Source organism: Mastigoproctus giganteus, chromosome 1, assembly GCF_048544385.1.
Source record: "Mastigoproctus giganteus isolate SK-2022 chromosome 1, ASM4854438v1, whole genome shotgun sequence".
Lineage (NCBI taxonomy): Eukaryota > Metazoa > Arthropoda > Arachnida > Uropygi > Thelyphonidae > Mastigoproctus > Mastigoproctus giganteus.
This window is the reverse complement of record NC_143575.1, coordinates 234,717,218-234,738,948: the sequence shown is the minus strand read 5'-3', so window position 1 is coordinate 234,738,948 and position 21,731 is coordinate 234,717,218. Positions and strand designations below refer to the sequence as shown.

The 21,731-nt window shown below is 35.3% G+C and overlaps 1 protein-coding gene across 1 annotated transcript in view; it reads right to left on the bottom strand.

The window, feature by feature from the left end:
- LOC150091651 (sushi, von Willebrand factor type A, EGF and pentraxin domain-containing protein 1-like) overlaps positions 1–21,731 on the bottom strand; it is a 183,168-nt gene that overhangs the window by 14,687 nt on the left and 146,750 nt on the right. Inside the window, exons 35-38 of the mRNA XM_090376268.1 lie at positions 17,134–17,313; positions 5,495–5,665; positions 5,177–5,272; positions 3,058–3,153 (exon numbers count right to left, since the gene is read on the bottom strand). Of these exons, the coding sequence (XP_090232394.1) occupies positions 3,058–3,153; positions 5,177–5,272; positions 5,495–5,665; positions 17,134–17,313 (543 nt within the window). The remainder of the gene's footprint in view (positions 1–3,057; positions 3,154–5,176; positions 5,273–5,494; positions 5,666–17,133; positions 17,314–21,731) is intronic.

Genomic DNA, 21,731 nt, shown 5'->3' with positions numbered 1-21,731 from the left:
AGGTTCTGTAAATCATGGACACCATGTGCCATTTTACATTGCATGGAAAATTCATATCACGTTCGAAAAAAAGCGGAATTGGGTATTTACCTTGTAGAAATGGTAGTAATATGAATATTCTGTTTTGTTTTAACATTCTTTTTATGTTATCCTTATTATTTTTTTATATATATTTTTTTTTGACTGATGCAAAAAAGTCTGCTTCATAAATTCATATTTGCTCAAACTCCAGATTTCAGAGAATATTGAAAAATCTGGATTCAGCAACCATTACCCTATCTGTAAACCGCTCATTTCAGTGTAAAATTCAGGAAACAAAGATGGCAGTAACTTGAGTTTTTGCAATTGGACTATATAGGATTGGAAACAGTTACTGCGATCTTATTTACACTCCTTTGTACATATGGCAGGACTATAGGATGGGGGCATCTGCATGAGGCAGTTGATTTGTTAGAGATTTAACAGTTAAAAACTAACATGACACTAACAAACTAAAAAAAGAAAAAGGTGATATTAGTGTGCCATACAGGAAAAGCTGATCACATACAATTTGTGGCCTATGACATATAATAGTTGATTAGGGATATGGAGTGAGAATATTATAGTGGAAGACGGACAATAACACATTGAATGGCAATAACACATTGAATGTAGCCGAAATATATGGTGAAACCCCTACTAAAGCTGATAAAGGAGGAAAAAAGTTCACATTCATAAGTAAGAGGAGTGATTTGTAATATCCTTCAGTATTTAAGAGCAAATGATTTTACTTTTAAATACTGAATGCTGAGACTCTGATGACCCCCTCAATTGGGGGCCCTGGTGCAGCACATACAGTGCACTCCCCATTTGCATGGCCCTGTATATGTCAATCCATCGATCAATTTCATACAATCTTATTTGTTGTCACTATTTCCGAAACCAGATATGGTACTACAGGAGTGAGAGGAATTAAGACAAATTGCTCCACTAAATACAGAAAATGCCTTAATGCATATGCTACAGTATGTTTAGACTTTCAATAATCATTCCTTTACTGGTCCTGTGACTAGTCAGAAAGAACTGTTTATCATTATCAAGTTTTTTTAATTTTTTTTTTTCTATGTATAGGACTAGCCACTATATACACACACACTAGCCTTGTTTCGAAATTGATCTCTGGGATTTTCTTATTATTATTGTTCAAAATCTTATTCTCTTATTCTTCTTGTTCAAAATTATTCTTTATAACTATGTATTAGGCTACAGTTTGGCATAGTTATGGCAAATAATTATAGCAGATAATTATTTTTATTTTGTGCATTGATAAATGCTAATTCTTGATAATGACTGATGTGCAAATTGGATTACAGTAAACCCTTGGTTTAAACACCTCAATTTAATCTACCTCAAAAACAACATGCCCCACCAAACTACACTTTTTATCCATTCAGGATCTGGATGTACTTTCTCAATCTGATAATATTTATCATTGTTGAAAACATTTTTACAATCAAGCAGAATTTGAGTGAGTCAGGATTTTCATCACCCTGCCAAGCAGATTACACATCAATATGGAGTCATTTGAACTCTTCAGACTCTAAATAAACTCTAAACTATACAGTACAGCACAGCACAATTTTAAGCTCCTCTGCTCGACATGACTGTTAATGTAGCTAAATACAATATTACAACATTTTTAATGTTTTTTTTTTTTTTCATAGTACAGCACTTACTCATAATATTCTAGCAACTTCAGTGACTATATGTATTTCTATTGAGTTTAACGAATATTATGTTTTAGCAGATATATCCTACTCAACACAATTAAAGTGAGGTTTGCTATAATTGACTTTTCATAGTTTGGTTTGTTATTCTCTGTGGCATTTTAGCATTTCTGTCACTTTATTTTCTTAAAGCTCTTAATTTATAGCTTTATTTGTGGCCCTTATTTTCATTTTAAACATATGTTTAATACAATATTAACAGTATTTTGACGTAATCTCTTAATGACATTGAGTAGGAACTGATATGCAATTAATTTAATTATTAACAGTATATTTTATTAATATCTAATATATGGTACGTTATATTTATAGTATTTATTTTCTAAAACCTTAAGCCAAATATTACTTTAATTACTGTGTTAACACTATGTGCCACAAAAATTAAGGCCGACCGGGCTAGCCGGGTGGGTAAAGGTCGCGGGTTCGAATCCCGCCTCGGATCACAGTACTGCAAAAACTTTGGGAGGTGCATTATGGCCACAGAAGCCGATGCGCCAACAACTAACTAAAAAAAAAAAAAAAAAATTAAGCTACTCTTCCCTTCAATTTTTCACCATCATTGACTTGTGTTGTAGTAAAGTCTTAAATTAATGTTTTTATTTAATTTAATTACTTTCATTTTTTGAAAATTTTAATTAATTAAATTTGATTAATTTTATTTCATTCACTAAACATTTCTGATTTTAATAAAAATTTTAAAACTACTACTGCCTCTCAATGATTTTCCTTACTTTTGTTTTTTTTTTCAAAAAAGGGTTAGTGGTGCAGTAAATTTTTGGAACCACTGCACTGTTAAGGATATCATCCATGCACTAAAGAATGTTTAAACATACTTGTATATATAAAAGTGTTTCATATTTCATGCTGTTATCAAAGAAATGTAGGTCAATTGATATTCCCATATAGCCCCATCTAAATCACAGCCAGCAGCTCATTTTTTACACATTTTCATATGCTGTGGGTTCGTATTGGCTCAGTAATGTACGTTATGCCTTTGATGATAATGCTGAGTGGTATGAATGCATTTTTGTAAAAATTAATGGTCTGTATTATTACTATAGTTACTGGAATGAAAGTCATGTTCCTTCAGGATTCACTATATAGATGCTTTATGAAAAACTCTTCCGGCTGATTTATGTTCTTGCCATTCAAAACATTAAAATGGTAGTTATAAAATGCCAGTAATTTAGAGTAAAAATTTTTAAATTTCTAAGCTAATGAAACTGATAACAAAGAGCTATATGTAAATATTCTAACAAAATGTGATTTATACAAATACTACTTAGTTTACCTGACTGGCAACGTGATCCTGTATAACCTGCTGGACAGCTACACATGTATGGTCCAGTACAGGTTCCACCATTTAAGCATGGCAAAACACAGAGTGCTATAGGATAAAGAAAGAATTAGAATATTAATAAAAACTTAATTCTGGATTTCAGATATCTAGTGGATTTTAAATATTCAAATGACAAATTATTTAAACCATTTAGAAAATTGTGTTAAATTTATTCATATGATTATTTATTAACACCTCACATGGTCTTAATAACACACACACACATACACGTATTACAAGTAGAGTCTTCATGAATTTGTAATGATATACATGAGCTGAATGAATCGGTTCATTTACAGCCACTCCCCGACTTACGTAATACTCGACTTATGGAAATTCGACCTTAAAAAAAATCATGGAAACATATTTTGCATCCCATAGGAATAAATGGAGGTATTGTGAAAATATTGCAATGTGAATAACACATTGCTTTTTTTTGGTAATTCATTCCAAGACCTGGGAAGTTGAAATTTTTGCTATATAACTAAGCTATTTATCTCTCGAAAAGGTCATTTTTATAATGGAAATTGCACTACACTTTCATCATTATCATATGTACCGTTATAAGAATCAGTTTTGAACACTTTTGTGATATTTTTTCTAAAACACATTTCTGGAGGTCACTACCATAAAACAATAAAAACAATTTGCACTTTCCGGTTTATTGGGCTTTTCTGTTAGCACAATCTATTATAAATGGGTAGTAAACTTGATCTTATTGCATTTGCGATAATACTGATAACTGGAATTCTATGGGTTTTTACGTTATGGTATTATGGTGAAATGAAATGAGTTCCCCTTCGTTGAAATCTTCAATCATATAAAAAACAAATTTTCAGAAACTTCTCTTCATTCCTATTTACTTATTACAATGGTGAAGGAAAAGGGATCAACGGAAAGTGCAAGTGTTGGCAGTGCTAGGAAACAAAGCAATTTTTTTAGAAATGAAGATGATTAAGAAGTACGAAGCAGGACAAAGTTTATCATCTATTCCACAGAAATTAGGTCTCCCTGCTTCAACAGAGAATACTATTTTGAAGGACAGTGCATGTATAAAAGAACATGCATGTTAAAGGATCAATACATTTAAGATCAACAGTGATCACAAAACAGCGTTCAGAAACAAGTGCCCCTGGGTCCAATGGTCATTCAAGCAAAAGCAAGACATATTTATGAAGATATTAAGGATAAGTACAGTGAACCCCAAGCCAAGTTTGTGGCAAGCAATGGGTGGTTTTATAGCTTCAAGCATCGCACTGGTTTCCAAAACATTAAAGTATGCAGTGAAGTCGCCAGTGCCGTTACTACAGCCTGCAGAGAAATTTTGTGATGTGTTGGAAAAAGCCCCTTCTAAATCTCCACAGCCCTCAACTTCCGCAGTGGCATGCTTATCAGCTGGAGAGTTAATTCTGGCAATGATGCTCGAAAGGTAAACCTTGCTGACGTTATGCCTGTCTCCTCTCTCTTTTTGCAGTTTTATAATTTTGAAATTTTTGTAATTTTTCCTGCGCATGAGATAAAAAAATTGAATAAATAATTCTATTTACATGTTCGTTGAACATTTCTTTTTTGCTTCAATAAAATTTGCAAGTGCTGCATATGCATTTAGGGAAATTCCGACTTACGTAGAGTTCTGCAGACCGCAACCCTTACGTAAGTCAGGGAGTGGCTGTACTTCCTTACAAATTTAGTCCAGGAATCACTCCAACGGTCCGGATGACAGGAAACAGTGTATACCCAGCAAATTTGTTTAAGTGTTAGTATTCATTTAAACAAATTAAACTGGTATTAATCATCTGTCGTAATATGTTAGTGTGACAATATTAATTCTTTCTCAAATGATGAATAATCACATAGCACTGCCCATCCAAATAATTAGATGATGACAAAGTTTCGTTTATTGAAAAGCATGCAAGTTATTTATTAGTTGAAACTTGGGTTGTCTGAGAAGAGAAAAAGGAAAGAGCAGTTCTTGGTGTATGAGAATTTATTGATTTATTTTTTGGAAATAAAATATTTATTATCAGAACACTTAGTTATCAAATTACATGCATTGTAATGAAACACTTACGATGTTGGCAGACATCTCCCACAAAGCCAGGTGGGCAACTACAAAGACCAGGTGGAATACATACTCCTCCATTTAAACATGGCTGGGAACATGCAGCTATTAAAAGAAAATGAATCAGAATTAAGCCATTATTAATAAAAAAATTTTTATGTAGTATGCTTTTGAGCTCAATAATTGCATCATGAATTGCCTCATTATGCAAATAGGACTGTGGGATTGAAATCCCACAATCTCATTTGGCAGTGCAACACATGTGAAATGGAAATTAATATTTAGTGTTATATTACAATATCATTTTCTAAAAGATAAAAGTCTTACCTTCACATCCTGGCTCACCATCCCATGTGCCATTTCTGTGGCAAGTTAGCACAGATTTTCCTTGAGGTCGACTGCCAGGTGGACATGTGACAACTATTCGATCTCTGTAGAGATATGACATTCCTAGCACAATAGCACCACTACTGACACGGGGTCTTCCACAGGAAACTCCTAAAATATAAGCAAAAGAGTTAATGATCTCCCACTTTGTTCTGTACACACAAGCAGAAAAACTCTTCTCTTTCTCAAGTTATTTTAATTATGCAAAATGGCTTAATTAGCTTAACAATAGTACATAAGTTCAAAATTCCCCCAAGAGAGGCAGCTTCTCAGAGTAAAGTCAGTGAACTGATGGGGAAAAAATTAAGTTCTTATCCCCACCAAGAAATACTATAAAACATGTGAGAATGAAAACTTATCTTATCTGTTGACCCATTCTCATAATAATAATTTTGACATAAAATGTCTTACTTTTTTATATAATGAACTGTGTGAATATAATTATAAATTAGCCTATTTAATAGAAATTTTTGGAATTTTCAGTGGAGAAATTAAGGAAAAACAGCTATTAGAAGTTTCAGCTGTGTGAGCAGAGTAGATGAATTGCTGAAATATTGTCTGGTGTCTCATTGACCCCACGTGCCCGACTCAGGGTTAAAGAAGAGTTAAATTGAAGGAAATATTTTTTCCATATGAAATGAGTTTACTTTATTGAAATACTTGAAGTATCAGTATTGCTATTAGTAGTAGCAAAATGATATAAAGAAGCAAGCTTATACAAGAAAACACTGTTTTAGGTTACAGTGACAGTTTTAATGTTATACCTTGCTAATTACCATTAATATGTTAATTTAAAAGATATTTCTGGCTAAATGCCTAAGAGCATGAAGGAGTTTATGAATAGGTTAATGCACACGCATCATTTCTACTACCAAAGTAATCTGGGTGGTGGTATCTGCCAAGAATAAGTAACATTAGTCTTCTCCATAGGGGAAGATTTACTTATTTAAGGTAGTGCAATACTATGGCAACTCGTGAAGGTATTCACAATATGAGATATAGTTAAAACAATGCATTAAAACTACCTTGGTAATAGAAATGATGCGTGTGTCCATTAATCCATGCATAAATAATTATGTTAATTGTTTTTTTTATTGGCCTGATAACAATTCCATAGAGGTTTGTGAACCTCAGTTTATTGTAAGCAGTTTGGTAATTGATTTTACTAGGTAGTTTGGAACATTAGTATTAGTATCAGTATTTGCAAATGATGCAAGAAAGCCAGCTTATAAAGCATCATCCAAAAAAAAAAAAAAAAAAACAATACACACTTCACCCATCCATAACCTCCAAAAATTTGTCTAGTTCTTCCTTGAATTTATTCAAACTAGCCGCTTCCACAATAACAGATGGAAGTTTGTTCCAACAATCAATCACCCACTGGCTGAAGGCAAACCTACACATCTAACCAACCTTCCTCAACTTGAATTTATGCCCCCTCTTGTTTGTAAGAGATCAGCAAGAGATAAGCACTGCGAAAGCAAAAATAAGAGCAGGAGTGTGTTATAGGCCTAATAACTCGAATGAGTACAATGAACAATTGTACAGAGAAATAGAGTGGGCTAGTAAATCGGAATGTCTTATAATGGGGGATTTCAACTTCCCAGATATTGACTGGAACTTGTGGGTTGGGCACTCACACACTAGTCAGACATTTGTGGATTTATTGGATGATTGTTTTCTGCAGCAGCATGTTCGAGAGGCAACCAGAGAACGTAATACTCTTGATCTGGTTATCAGCAGTGATCATTCATGTATTAGGAATTTGCAGATAAAAGAACCACTAGGTGGCAGTGATCACAGTGTACTGACATGGGATTTACTTAAAGATTTAATTACCATCAGGGGTAAAGGAAAGGGTTTTTGCTTCCGTAAAGGCGAGTACAGGCATACCTCGAATAATGAATAGGATGCGTTCCACGAAATTACTTCGTTAAGCGAAACTTCGTTTTCAGAGGTAAAAATACTATGGCCAGAATAGGGATACGTTCCTACGTAAAGAAAATGAAAAGCTTTTTTTTCGAACAAAGAAAAGTTTTATTAAATAAACAGTCAACTTACATACAAAGTGAAATCACATTTTAAAATATGAGTCTAAAGTTGATTGCTTATGCTTTTTTTCTCTTTCATTTAACAATTGCCTATACGGAGTTATTGCATTTAACACTGATCGCTTAACAATAAAACTTCTTCCTAAATCAGGATCATTTTCACTAAAAAAATTTAAAACGTTTTCAGTGTCATTTAAGCACCTTTTTAAATCTTTGGTTGTTAACACTTTTTCGGCAGGAACTTCTTTAACTTCGTCTTCATTATCTTTGTCTTCGTTGCTAACAAGGTTTTCTAAATCTTCCACTGAAAAACCATCATCTTCTGCATTCAATAAATTTCTAAAATTCTCTTCATCGACATTTTCGAAACCTATTGATTGAGCCATCTGGATAACTTCATTTCTAATTTCTTGGATGTTATTTTCTTCTTCTAGTACAACTTCTGGCCATATTTTGCGCCAAACTCCATTTAAGCATTTCTTAGTGACTTCTTTCCAAGAACTATCAATGTTTTCAATTGCGTTTTTAATGGTGTAGTTTTTCCAAAAAGTTTTAACTTCATTTCCTCTTTATCCTCTAGTTCAGTTAAATTGCTTAATGTTCGACACAGATAATAAGCTTTAAATGATGTTATAACTCCCTGATCCAATGGTTGAATCAGGGAAGTTGTGTTTGCTGGAAGAAACACAACTTTGACAGGAATGCATGTGTCCAACGTGTTAAGATCAGTAGGATGTCCCGGAGCATTGTCTAACAACAAAAGAGCTTTTTCTTCAAAGTTGTTTTTTTGACAATACCGTTTTACTTCAGAACAAAAGTAGTTAACAAACCAATCAGTAAATAACTCCTTGGTAACCCACGCTTTTCTATTTGCTTTCCATATTACAAAGGTAAATTCATTTTTATGTTACCTTTTAACGCCCTCGGATTTTCTGAATGGTAAATTAATAACAATTTTAATTTATAATCGCCAGAGGCATTTGATCCAAAGAGTAACGTTAATTTGGTGGAAAATTTTCACGTTCAATTATTTCCTTTAGTTTTTCTGGAAACTTCTCCTGTTAATTTTACACTATGAATCCTGGCCCGTTTTTTAAATTTCTCGAACCAACCATGAGAAGCCCCAAATGTTTCCGTAATTTCTTCAGTTTGTTTAGATTTCAGGTGATTAAACTGGAATATTTTTTTTATGTTAAATGGGCCTTGAAATTGTGGACTTCGTTATATCGAAGCTTCGTTATCAGAGGTAACGTTAACCGAGGTATGCCTGTACAGTGGTCTCCGACAGTTTTTAAATTCTGTACAGTGGAATCAACTGATGATGTTACCAACAGTAAATTCTAAGTGGGAAGCATTCAAGGAATTAATCGCGGATGCTACTAAAAGTTTCATACCTATTAAGAAATATTGTTCAAGGTTTAGACCTAAATGGTTGTCAAATGAAATAATGAGACTCGTAACAGAGAAGAAAAATGCATGGGATGCATACAAATTAACACGTGACACAGAAGCCTATGATAGCTACAAGTTGATCTGTAACCAAGTTACAAAGGAGGTTAGGCAGGCGAAGGCAGATTACGAGAAATCCTTGGCAAAAGATGCTAAGAAAAACAGCAAGGATTTCTTTACTTATATAAACTCTAAAAGGAAGGGGATGAATCTGATTGGTCCACTTGACATCGATGGTTTGACTGTTGATGATCCTGCTCAGATAGCAAACAAACTGAATGAGTATTTTGCATCTACATTCACACGTGAGGAATTATTAAGGTTTGAAAATGGCAGAAGGTTATCAAATTGTAGCAGGATACTTAATGATTTTGTAATAACTGAGAGCAAAGTGGAAGAGAAATTGTTGAAGTTAAACGTAAGAAAAGCACCTGGGGTGGATGGGATCTATCCAGTTATATCAAAGGAGGCGGCAAAGCAACTAAGCAAACTGTTAGCCATAATTATGAGAGCATCCTTGGACTCAGGAGAGGTTCCCACGGACTGGAGATGTGCAAATGTATCCCCAATTCACAAAGGGGGATCGAAGGGTGACACGGGTAATTACATACCAGTTAGTTTAACTTCTGTTCCGGGGAAAATAATGGAGTCGCTGGTTAAAGATGCATTGCAGGATCATCTAGACAAGACTGCAGCAATAATTCAGACACAGCATGGGTTTGTTAAGGGAAAGTCTTGTCTGACAAATTTGATAGGATATTATGATGTGGTTACAAAGGAACTGGATTTTTTGACCAAATATATGATATCAAAAAATAATTTTGATATCATATATTTGGATTTCAGGAAAGCTTTTGACACTGTTGCGCATGGAAGACTATTGTACAAATTGGAGCAGAATGGTATTAAGGGTAAGTTGCTACAATGGATAAAAGGATGGTTAAGTGGGAGAAGGCAGAGGGTAGTAATCAATGGGTGCTGCTCTTCTTGGACTAATGTTATTAGTGGAGTCCCACAGGGTTCGGTGTTGGGTCCACTGTTGTTTTGTATATTTATCAATGCTATTGATGAAGGTATATGAGGCTTAGTGTCGAAGTTTGCAGATGATACAAAGGTTGGCAGGGTTGTTAATGACAGTAATGGCAGTGTACTACTGCAACAGGATCTAGATAATTTGGGCAGATGGGCTAAGAAGTGGCAACTGAAGTTTAACCTTGACAAATGAAAAGTACTGCATATGGGTAGAAGTAACCCCAGAGAAACGTACCAACTGTGTGGTACTACACTTAAGGTGGTAGAAAATGAAAAAGACCTGGGAGTAATTGTGCAGGCAGATATGAAGTTTTCTGAGCAATGCAGACAGGCTGCCAGGGCAGGTGATGGGGTTTTGTCAATGATATATAGGAATTTTGCTAGCAGGGAAAAGGAGGTGATTATCCCTCTGTATAAGGCAATGGTCAGGCCACGCCTTGAGTACTGTGTACAGGTCCGGAGGCCTCATTTTAGGAAGGATGTAGATTTACTTGAGCGTGTACAGAGAAGGGCAACAAGATTAGTGAGGGGAATGAAGGGATTCTCTTATCAAGAGAGGCTTAAATTCTGCAAATTGCAGTGGCTGGAGACTAGGCACCTGCTCAGTGATCTGATTGAGGTGTATAAGGCCTTGAATGGGTTCAGCACGCTGAATTCTGATGGGATCCTTCCACTTGTTCAGATTACGATCCTAAGGGGGCATAAATTCAAATTAAGAAAAGACAGATGTATTAGCATTAGCATTAGTAGAGGCATTTGATGCAAGAAAGCAAGCTTATGCAGCATCAGCCAAAAAAAAAAAAAAAAACCCACTTCCACTTCACCCCTCTGTTCATTCAAAATACCTGTCCAGCTGAGCCTTAAACTTATGTAGGCTATCAACCTCCACGACAAGGGATGGAAGTCTGTTCCACCAACCAACCACCCGCTGTCTAAAGGCAAATTTCCGCACGTCTATCCTACATCTGTCTGTGTAGAAAACAGTCGTCCAATAAATCCACAAAAGTCTTGCTAGTGACCAATGTCACTAGCAAGACTTTTGCGAAGTCAGTGCGAGTGACCAATCCACAAGTCCCAGTCAATATCTGGGAAGTTAAAATTCCCCGTTTTAAGACATTCTGATTTACTGGCCCACTCTATTTCTCTGCACAATTGCTCATTTTACTTATCAGATTCATTAGGCCTATAACATACACCTACTCACATTTTTATTTTACCAATGCTTATGTCACACCAAACAGACTCAACACTGCATTGTCCAACAACATCGATTGGATGCACTTCCTTAGATTTTATGTGTTTCTTAACTAACAGCATAACCCTTCCTCCCTTCCTGTCCTGTCTATCCTTTCTGTACACATTGTACTCCCCAAATTCCAATTCTGCACTGCTTATGTCTGTGTGACACCATGTCTCTGATATCCCAACAATATCTGCCTTTGATGTCTTGACTAGCACTTCAAACTCATCAAATTTATTAACTATACTCCTAGCATTCGTGTACATGCAAGTATACATGTACCTGTTTCTACTCTTAGTTACCCTAACACAGCCCATGGATTTATTTGTCCCGCTGTGACTCCCAACAGTCCTGGTAATCTCCATTGCCTTGCTTTCCAGGCTGCTACTCATTCTAATAGAAGCAGTGCAAGAATCACTTTTGCCTCTGCCTGCGGCCACTGTTAACCTTTTAGTCTGTGTATCCCCCCCAAGCTAGCAGTTTTCCGACCCACCTAACACTGCCTCAATAGCATCAGCAAATATTCTTGCACCCTTTCTATTTAAGTGTACCCCATACCTGTAGAAGCAGTCTCTCCTGTCAACAAGCACAGACCAAGCCGAAAAAAAATTCTACCTCTAACATGGAACGTAATATAATTTAACATGGAAAATTTTTCCTTCAGTTTAATTTTTCATTAAACATCAATATGTTAACTTTTTTAGTTTAAAATTTGTATACCAGGTAGCATTCCTAATTGTAGTTGTTGAAGTTTTCATTTTTAATTTGGTTTAGGGTTACTTTTTTTTTTTTTTTTTCACACCTATGGGATTTTGCTGACATCAGTCAGACCCCAGGGGGCTCACATTTGTTGAGTATGCATTTGGTACACCCAGGGTCCTGAGCTGGACCTCTCTCTCTTTGGGTAACTGAGAAATTGTTTTTAGCTGGTGCAGCAAAAGCCTCAGGCTTCCATGCACCATATGGCTAATAATAATAATAATAATAAAAACAGATTTATCAGTGGGCAGGTACTAATGAACTGCCACTCCACTGATACAACTACCCATATTTTCAAACTTCTTATTGGAACATGTAAAACTTAAAGGGCATGAAATATCCATCTACCCTTAGGCATGAACCCTTATAGCTCCTTCCAGATCTAGAAAAGTTAGGCAGATGGGCTACCCCATTCACCCTTAGCATGAAGCTATAAGGCTTCATGCCTAAGGGTGAATGGGATAAATGTACCTCTGAACATAAGTAACCATGCCTTAAATTTAGATATATAAAACCTATGGAAGGTATGCGATTATCATAGTAGCATAGATGCATTATTGTGTAGGTAGCTATAATGGCAAGGTTTGAACTTAAAAAAATTATACATTAGCATTAGTTGAGGCATAAGATGCAAGAAAACAAGCTTATATAGCATCAACAACAAAAAAAAAAAAATCTTCCCATTTCACCCATCCAGTCACTCCAAATGTTTATCTAGTTCAGCCTTAATTTATTTCAGCTATCAACTTCCACAACAACAGATGGAAGTCTGTTCCAGCAATCAACTACCTGCTGGCTAAAGGCAAACCTCTGCATATCTATTCTACAACTGTCTTTCCTCAGTTTGAATCTATCCCCTCTCAGATTCTTAATCTGAGGAAGCAGAAGTATCCCATCAACATTGAGCCTGCTCAAACCATTCAAGACCTTATATACATTGATCACATCACCCCGCAGGTGCCTAGTCTCCAGATGGCTGCAACTTGCAGAACTTAAGCCTTTCTTCATAAGTGCATCCCTTTCCCTTTGTTCCTCTCACCAATCTTGTTGCCCTTCTCTGTACTCACTCTAGCAACTCTACATCCTTCCTAAAATGAGGCTTCCAGACCTGTACACAGTACTCACGGTATGGCCTGCCCATTGCCTTATACAAAGGGATAATCACCAACTTGTCTCTGCTAGCAAAATTCCGATATATCATTGACAAAACTCCATGACCTGCTCTGGCAGCCCCTTCTGCAATGTTCAGAGAATTTCATATCTGACTGCACAATTACCCCTAGGTTTTTTTTTCATTCTCCGCCTCCCTGAGTATAGTACCACACAGTTGGTGCATTTCTCTTGGGTTACTGCTACCCATATGCAGTACTTTGCATTTGTCAATGTTCAATTTCAGTTGCCACTTCTCAGCCCATCTGCCTAAATTTTCTAGATCCTGTTGCTGCAGCATACTGTCTTTACTGTCATTAACAACCCTGCCAACCTTTTAATCATTATGAACATCTCATACTGTGAAGTAAAACATGGATGCTCCATTCTACCTTCAGAAGAATAGCATTTCCACCCAAAGAGAAGTATATTGTTATTTATTCTCAGTAAGTACCATTATCCAGACAGACTGTTTTAGGGATTATAGTCCCTTTATCAGTGGGTAAATAGGCATCTTCAGTGTAAGAGCTAGGTGTGATAAGTTCCATGGTGTGAGAGATGCCAAAAAGTATAAATGATTTAAATCTGTACACATTTAGAACTATAAAGTTTCAAGGCTATAGATGATATGTAATTATCATACAAGTAGTAGATGCATTACTTTGTAACATACATGGGAAATTCTTTTAGATGCATTGAAATGAAAGCTAAAAGCTAGCTAAAATGGTATGTCTCTATCTGTCAGTTCAAAGGTTATCAATAATAGAAGTTCTCAATTTAAGGGTAAAAAAATAAAATTTTTATTTTTATTTCCTATGAGAAAAATAATGAAATGAGTTCACCTATATTTGAAATAATGAAGAATAAGAATGCTGGGAAGAAATTTCAGAGGTAAAGAACTCTTAAAAGTGCCTTTTGAATTGGTATATCTGTATATCTCTTTTATTAGTTGTGCACTCTATATAAAAGAAAATGGAAAAATACCTGAAATGAAATAAAAGTGGAATTTTGACCACTGATCCTCATCTCCTAAGAGAAAGCTGCAAGGCACAACAACAAGCGAAAAAAGCATTTGATGAACCCCTCAGCTCAGCTCAACTTTGTATAAAAACAAAGCACAGTTCATAATTTATTACCATCAGTGTTAAATCCAGGGGAGTTATCTGGGGAGGGGATTTTACCCCTGGTGGAATAAAATTCCCCCCAAAGAAAAATAGTAATTTTCATTTTAATTTTCATTCAAAGGACCTCGGACATTGAAATTTTAACCACATTTTTTGTTTAATTTTAATTGAAATTTTCTTCTTACTGTGCTCTTTAGGGGCCATATTATCAGTTTACACAAAGTTGTAATTATAAAACATTCATTCAATAAATATATGTCTAACAACACAAAAAAAATCACATCAACTAAGTGGTACTCATTAGGTGGCATGGCCAAAAATAAATCACTAAAATTCAAGACATGAAATTTTCAAAATAATTAAATGGTCAATATTTCTAGCTGCACAAATTGTAACTAAAAGTCACTATTTCAAGTGTCGGCATTTTCATTTTATGGTCCCCTTTATTTTCAGACAAACCATTTCTTGATGGTGTTTCACACAAATGGTCTACTTGCAACTAATTCTTTGTTTGTATATTGCAAACAAGGCCGACTGGATCTTGCTATTGTAATTAGAAAGTGTCCCGTGGCTTTCAGGGAAGGGCTAAACGATGTCTGGGCAAAGAGAGGAGTGTACTGCAACCACTATTTCAATTGTCGGCAGTTTCGCTTAATGGTTTTCAGATTCCCTTTGTTTTTTTTTCACAGCAAGAGTCTACTTGTGGCTAATTCTATCTTTGTATACCGCAAACAATACCATTTGGTCACAGCCTATAAACAATACATTTTTTATCAGAGTTATCAGAAAAATTAATAAATGAAGTGACTGATACATATGCAAAGAAAGCAACGAAGAATAAGATTATTATAATACTTGCATGTTTGATTATAATTTGTATGTTTTTTTTGCAAATTTTAATCAGTGATTTTCATATTAATAAACTGATTATTGTCAGTAATGTGGTTTTTGTGAACTGACTATTAGTATTTAGATGTTAAATATTTCCTTTTGTTTCCTATTTTGATTTCTCATATTCTCATTATAACATTCATAAATATACAGATTTGTTTGGGTAATTCAGAAGGAATAGTAAATATTTTGGGAGGTTCTACTATCAATTATTCTGAGTAAAAATGTTCATATAAACACGTGAAACATGTGTCCAATTCTCAGTAGATACGGAGATTCAGCTGTTTGAAACTGGCATGCACAGCTCCCTGAATCAGATGTGACCAAGAAGCAGTTACAAACTGACACTGTTTGGTGTTAGAAATGTTGTTAAGAATGACGCACATCTTCACACATGCTAAATATGGTGATATGGTGTTTGTCTACGGTTTTGTGGTGGAAATGTTACTGCTGCTTGTAGAGAATACCATCAACGGTTTCCTAATATCAGATTCAAGAGCTGTTTACACCAAACTGCATGAGACTGGTATAGTTCCCAGCGCTCATATTTATTCTGAATGTGCAAATGAACAAAACGTGGATGAAATAAAACACATTCTTCAGGAAGTAGAATGTAGTCCTACCATCAACACATGAAGAATTTCTACTCGTATTGATGTTCTACAGACGAGAGCATGGCGAACATTACATGAGCACGGTTTGTATCCATTTCACCTACAGTGGGTGCAACACCTTCAACCAGGAGATGATGCCCAGTGATTGGAACTTTGTTGGTGGGTAAATGCTAATCGGCGATTAATTCCATTAATACTGTTGAGCAATGAAGCTACTTTCACCCGTAATAGTATCAACAACACACATAACTCTCATTGGTGGCCAGACTAAGATCCACATGCCACAATATATAACAAATTTTCAACATTGCTTCTCTGTAAATGTGTGGTGCAGTTTCATTGACAATCAGTTGATTGGGCCTGTTGTGTTACAAAATCGTCTTACAGAGCTCATTTACCTAGAATTTCTGCAAAACAAACTTCCACTACTATTGGAGGATGTTCCCTTGGCTACAAGGATTGGTATGTACTTTCAGCATGACGGAGCTCCTGCACATTATACCCATCTGGTGATACAATATCTAAATCGAACTTTCTCTAAACGATGGATCGGCCGTGGTGGTCTTGTTCATTGGCCACCAAGGTCTCCAGACCTCACTACATTAGATTTTTGTTTGTGGAGATGGATGAAAAGTGCAGTATACAAAGAAAAGGTGAATACAAGAGAAGAATTGCTTACTTTGGATACTGCTGCCCTCATAAAGGAATGCCAACGCGACTTCAGAAGAACAACTCGTCATATTACCACAATAGTTGCAAAGTGCATTGAGGTTGGTGGTGGGAGATTTTCGAACATTTATTGTTAACTGTAAAAAATCTGTCAATTATTTGTGTTTTGTATCATTCAAAATAAATCAATAAACCAATAAATACAAACAATAAGTCATTTATCATTCTTTAATACCTCTCATAATGGCTTTGTGTGCACCAGTTTCAAACAGATGTATCTCCGTATCCATTGAGAATTGGACACATGTTTATATGAACTTTTTTACTCAGAATAATTGATACTATAACCTACAAAAATATTTACTATTTCTCTGTAATCACCCTGTATACTATATGTATCTCCCAAAGTTTACATTCTTCCTCCCCAGTGCATGTACCCCCGAGGTTTGCATTCCCCCCTCCCCCAGTGCAAACACTCTTTGATTCAACACTGATTATCATAGTTTTACACTGTTGCTATAGTAACCTTAGTGATGTTTCATTCTTTCTAATTTTCCTGAATGATTTAATATTCATAAAATCGGGAAAGTGATTTACTTACTATGGCAGAACCCTGTGCTGTATATCCAAGTACCATTTTTTTCACATTTGGCCGAAACATCCCCAGCAGGCCGGTAACCTGGTTCACACATAAAAGGAAGCCTATCCCCAGAAGTAAACCATTCATCATATGCAATTTTTACTGTGTGTTCTGGGAATTCAGGTGGTGGGCACATGACAGCTATAAAAAAAAGATGCATACAAGAGTAAGTCAAAAATTTCTGGAATGAGAGTGTGACAAGGTTTAAACTATTGAATAAAATAAATTTATTCCAGCAGACAGATTATTTTGTTTCCAGTTGATTGCATGAGCTTTCGATACATTATATTTTAATAACGTACTTTCAATACATTATAATTAATGAAATGTAGTCTTTCAAATATTTATTGGAAGGAAATTTATACATAAAGGTTTAATGCAAAATAATTTTACTTATTTACTTCCCATATCAGCCATTACAGGCCAATGAAAAAATTCATTGAATTCCTCAGTTTCTAAAATTACAGTGAGATCTGAAAAATTGCATAACTGCTGAACTTGATGCAAAGCTCTTATGTAACTTTTATTTATTGCCAGCTGGGAAACCACATGAAAAGCATTGAGAAGGCAGTATAGTGGATCATGTTCATACAGTTTTATTCAGTGATTGTATCAATTTTTTATTATTATTATTAGCCATATGGTGCAAGGAAGCCTAAGGTTTATGCTGCACCAGCCAAAAAATTTTCTTTTCGAATTACCCTGAGAGAGAGAGAGAGAGAGAGAGAGAGAAAAAGGGAATCACCAAGAAAAAGAAGAATGATGATATCAAGCTCAGGACCCTGGGTGTGTCAAGCCTATACTCACCAGATGTGAACCTCTGGGGTTCTCATCTGATGTCTAATAATAGGTTACAACCATGAAGTATATATTGATATATGTATATTTCTGTAATGTACTGTATGTCATTAATTCTTAACTGCAGACCACTGTCTGTGAGGGCAGTTTTTTTTATTGCTCTTACTCTTTAAGTTAAATCCTTCTCAGTACCTTCAAGTGACATCAGGCTTAGGCTGTGTCATTTCCAGTCATTTGTGTGATTGCAGATTATACAAGTTCCAGCTATAATTCAGTTTGTTCAGTCATCCATGAGATTAGAGCTCTGTGTTTATGTATTTTTGCCTTTTTAAAATTAAAATAATAATCACACGGATCATCCAAACTGCAGTTAAAAAGCCTGGAAGGTCTATGGATAAGTCCCATAAATTTCATGTCATTTTACCCACTTCATATTATTAAAAACATTGAATTTTTAAAAATTTACTAAATAAAAATTCTTTAAAAAAAATTGAAGTTCTTGACTTTTGTGCTTTTTTTTTTATAATGACTTTGAAAATGATACCAAATTAAAAACATAATAATAAAAGAGCTCTTTTATTATTATTATTTTAATTTAATAAATTTTCTATTCCAAAACAGGATTTTGTTCAGCAGATAGGCAGGATTTTGTTCAGCAGGTAGGCAGTAAAAGCACAGATCAATAATTTTTAGTGCTCCAACATTTATATTTATAATAAAATATAAATGCAAAACTTTTAGACAGCCTGTAAGAGGAGTTTTTCTGTGTTAGTATCACAAATGAGCATGAGTATTTAAGGGATAAAATTTAAATTTTACATTCTTTGACAGGTTGTGTGGATACATAATCATTTTACATCTACATATACTCATATCTATGAACTATGCATATTTATTTACTCACTTTATATTAGTTCTTTTTGATTAGTCATTCCAGTGAATGAAGAAGAATAGTGAGCATCAATGGAAGTCATACAATTGTATAATTCCAGAAATTTACAAAATTTGCTACCATTGAATATTGGTATTAGTTATACATGTTCTTGACATATAAAAATTTTTAAACCTTGTATCTCGTAATTAACTGCCTTATTGCTTTCCTATGGATAAGATTAAATTAAACTAGAAAGAATGTAAGCATTAAGAACTTATTAAAATAAAGTTCTTAATGCTTACACTTTTTCTAATTTAATTTCACCTTAATCATATGACAGTAGTAAGGAGGTAAGTTCCAACATATGAGGTATTCCAATTTATTATTATTATTATTATTTATTCATTTTATTACATATGCTTCACCCCTGAACAGCCTTCAGCTAGGAGGGTGCCTATATACATTTATACATTATAAGTTAGAGAGCAAACATAGAAATCGTACATCTAAAGTGAGCAAATAAAGCAGATATAAATATATACAATGACACAAGCAAAAGATAGAGACATATAAAAACATACGCGTCCTAATATATGCATTTACAGCAAATACATATACATACAAAACACATAATGATTTAAAACAAATTAATTCATCAGTAAAGTAAAGTTCATGGGAGATTCCTTCCTGAAGGAGATAATCAGGAAACTTCTACAGTTGTATGTGATGGTACATGTCCTGTATCTTCTCAGATCTGTACGCTTTCTCATCACAGAACTTGTGGGGATCAATCTTCAGGGTGTTGTACGTTTCGAGGATGTTTGACGGAAAACATCGTCTAAGCATAGTTAAATTCTGTAATGAGCTTCTTAGGGGATTCCAAGCACTATTGCAAAGGGCGCGGGAAAGCCTAGGGCCTGCAACAAGATTATGGACATTTGGAGAATCAAAGCGATCGGTGAGGAGTTGGCAGAGATTACGCAGATTTCCTGTGATGAGCAACTGATTCCAAGGGGTGCAACCAAGGTTAGCATACATGACTGATCTCGAGATGGTGAAAGGGTGGCCATTAACACGGTTCAACCACCTTAAAATCCAGTATTCGATACCCATGAATTTTTTGATGTTAGTGAGGGAAGCAGAGGACCAGATCGTCGAGGCATACATGGGAATCGGAACAAGACATGTTTGTATGTAGTGAGTGGCAAGTTTTTGGTTGTTTACACCAGTAAGTTCCTGTCTTATCGCCCACATTGCTGACAGAGTTTTTGCTTTAGTGTTGGCGAAGTGCTGTTGGAAGGTCAGGCCTCCATCCCAGGTGAGCCCTAGATCAGTGTGATGAGAAACCTTTTGGACTCTAATACCATTGATGTAGATGTCTATGTTCATCTTCTTCTTCAAGTTGGTGAAAGACATTTGTGCTGACTTGGTCGGATTTATGGATAGGCCAATATTCTCAAGATAATGGTCAAGTTCTTCTGTTAGGGCAGTGGCATGGGCGGTGATTGCTTCAGATTTGTCACCTTGTTTTGACGAGATGAAGAGTTTTATATCATCTGCGTAAGAGCTGCAGTCAGGATGCGTAGAGAGGAAGGGGTCCAAAGCGGCAGCAAAAAATAGTGCGGAAAGGACGCCACCTTGGGGTACTCCTCTGTAGACGACGTGGTTCGATTGGAAGGTTCTATGTTCTACTCTCAAATGCCTTTGTTTGAGAATGGAAACGATGACTTTTAATAAGCCTCCCTGTATTCTGAAATGCCTTTCAAGTATTGTCATCAAGGAATTGATTGAGACATTATCGAAAGCAGATTTAATATCTAAAAATACTACATCAATCTGTTCTTTGGCGTTCAGAGTCGTTTGGATCCAAAATAGGGTGTCCATTAGATTAGTCACAGTTGATCTCTTTGGAATTACAGTGTGTAAATATGGTGGTCTTTTATGGAAAAAATGCATAACAAGAATTGGCAGCAGAGTCTTCTCGAACAATTTTAGTAAATTGCAGCTTATAGAGATGGGACGAAAATCCTTCTTGTCTTTCGGATGTTTGACTTTAGGCACGGGTTTTACAATATAATGTTTCCATATTTCAGGGATAATTCCAGTGTGTAGGGTTTCTCTAAATATGTGTAGCAAGACCTCCATGATGAATGGACTGCTTACTTTCATGATGAAGAGGGGGAACATATCGGGGCCAGAAGTAGATTTATTTGGGAGACTATTTAATGCCTGAATAACATTTTCTTTGGTTATGGTGATTTCTGTTAGTAGAGGTCTGATATCAAGATTGGATCCGGATGGAGACATGTTATTCATGTAATTTACCAGCCAACTGGTTTTGTCTGGTGCGAGAGAGTTATACTTTAAGTTAGGATCTGGAGAGATTCCGAAGGTACTGTTCGCCCATTCCCTAAATAAGGTTTCGTCCATGGTGAAGCTGGTATTCTTGTTGTTGTTGATTCTTTTAGACTGTTTAAGCTTTTTAGAAATTGCAAAGTTGAACTCTTGACGTTTGTGCTTTAAGAAACAGGCTCGTTTTTTTTTATAAGCGATGTAGTCTTCAGCGGTTCTGGTTTTCTGCCATTTTCTGTAAGCCTTTTGTTTTCTTACAAACACAACCTTCATATTGTTGTTAAACCACCAGTTAGATCGATGTGAGATCCGAATCTCCTTAGACGCACCAACACAAGCTTTATGTCAGTTTACTTTTGGAACTTAAGATTATCCAATAATTTTTAGAAGTTATACATGCTCTTTAACATTACTCTAGCAGGACATCTAGTTAGTATCTTGTATAGGAAGCATGGTACCAGAGCAACAAACAAAATTAAGTTTTCACTTTTTTATAGGCTGGCAAGGATACATAGCTATTTTATGTCTCTTGGTT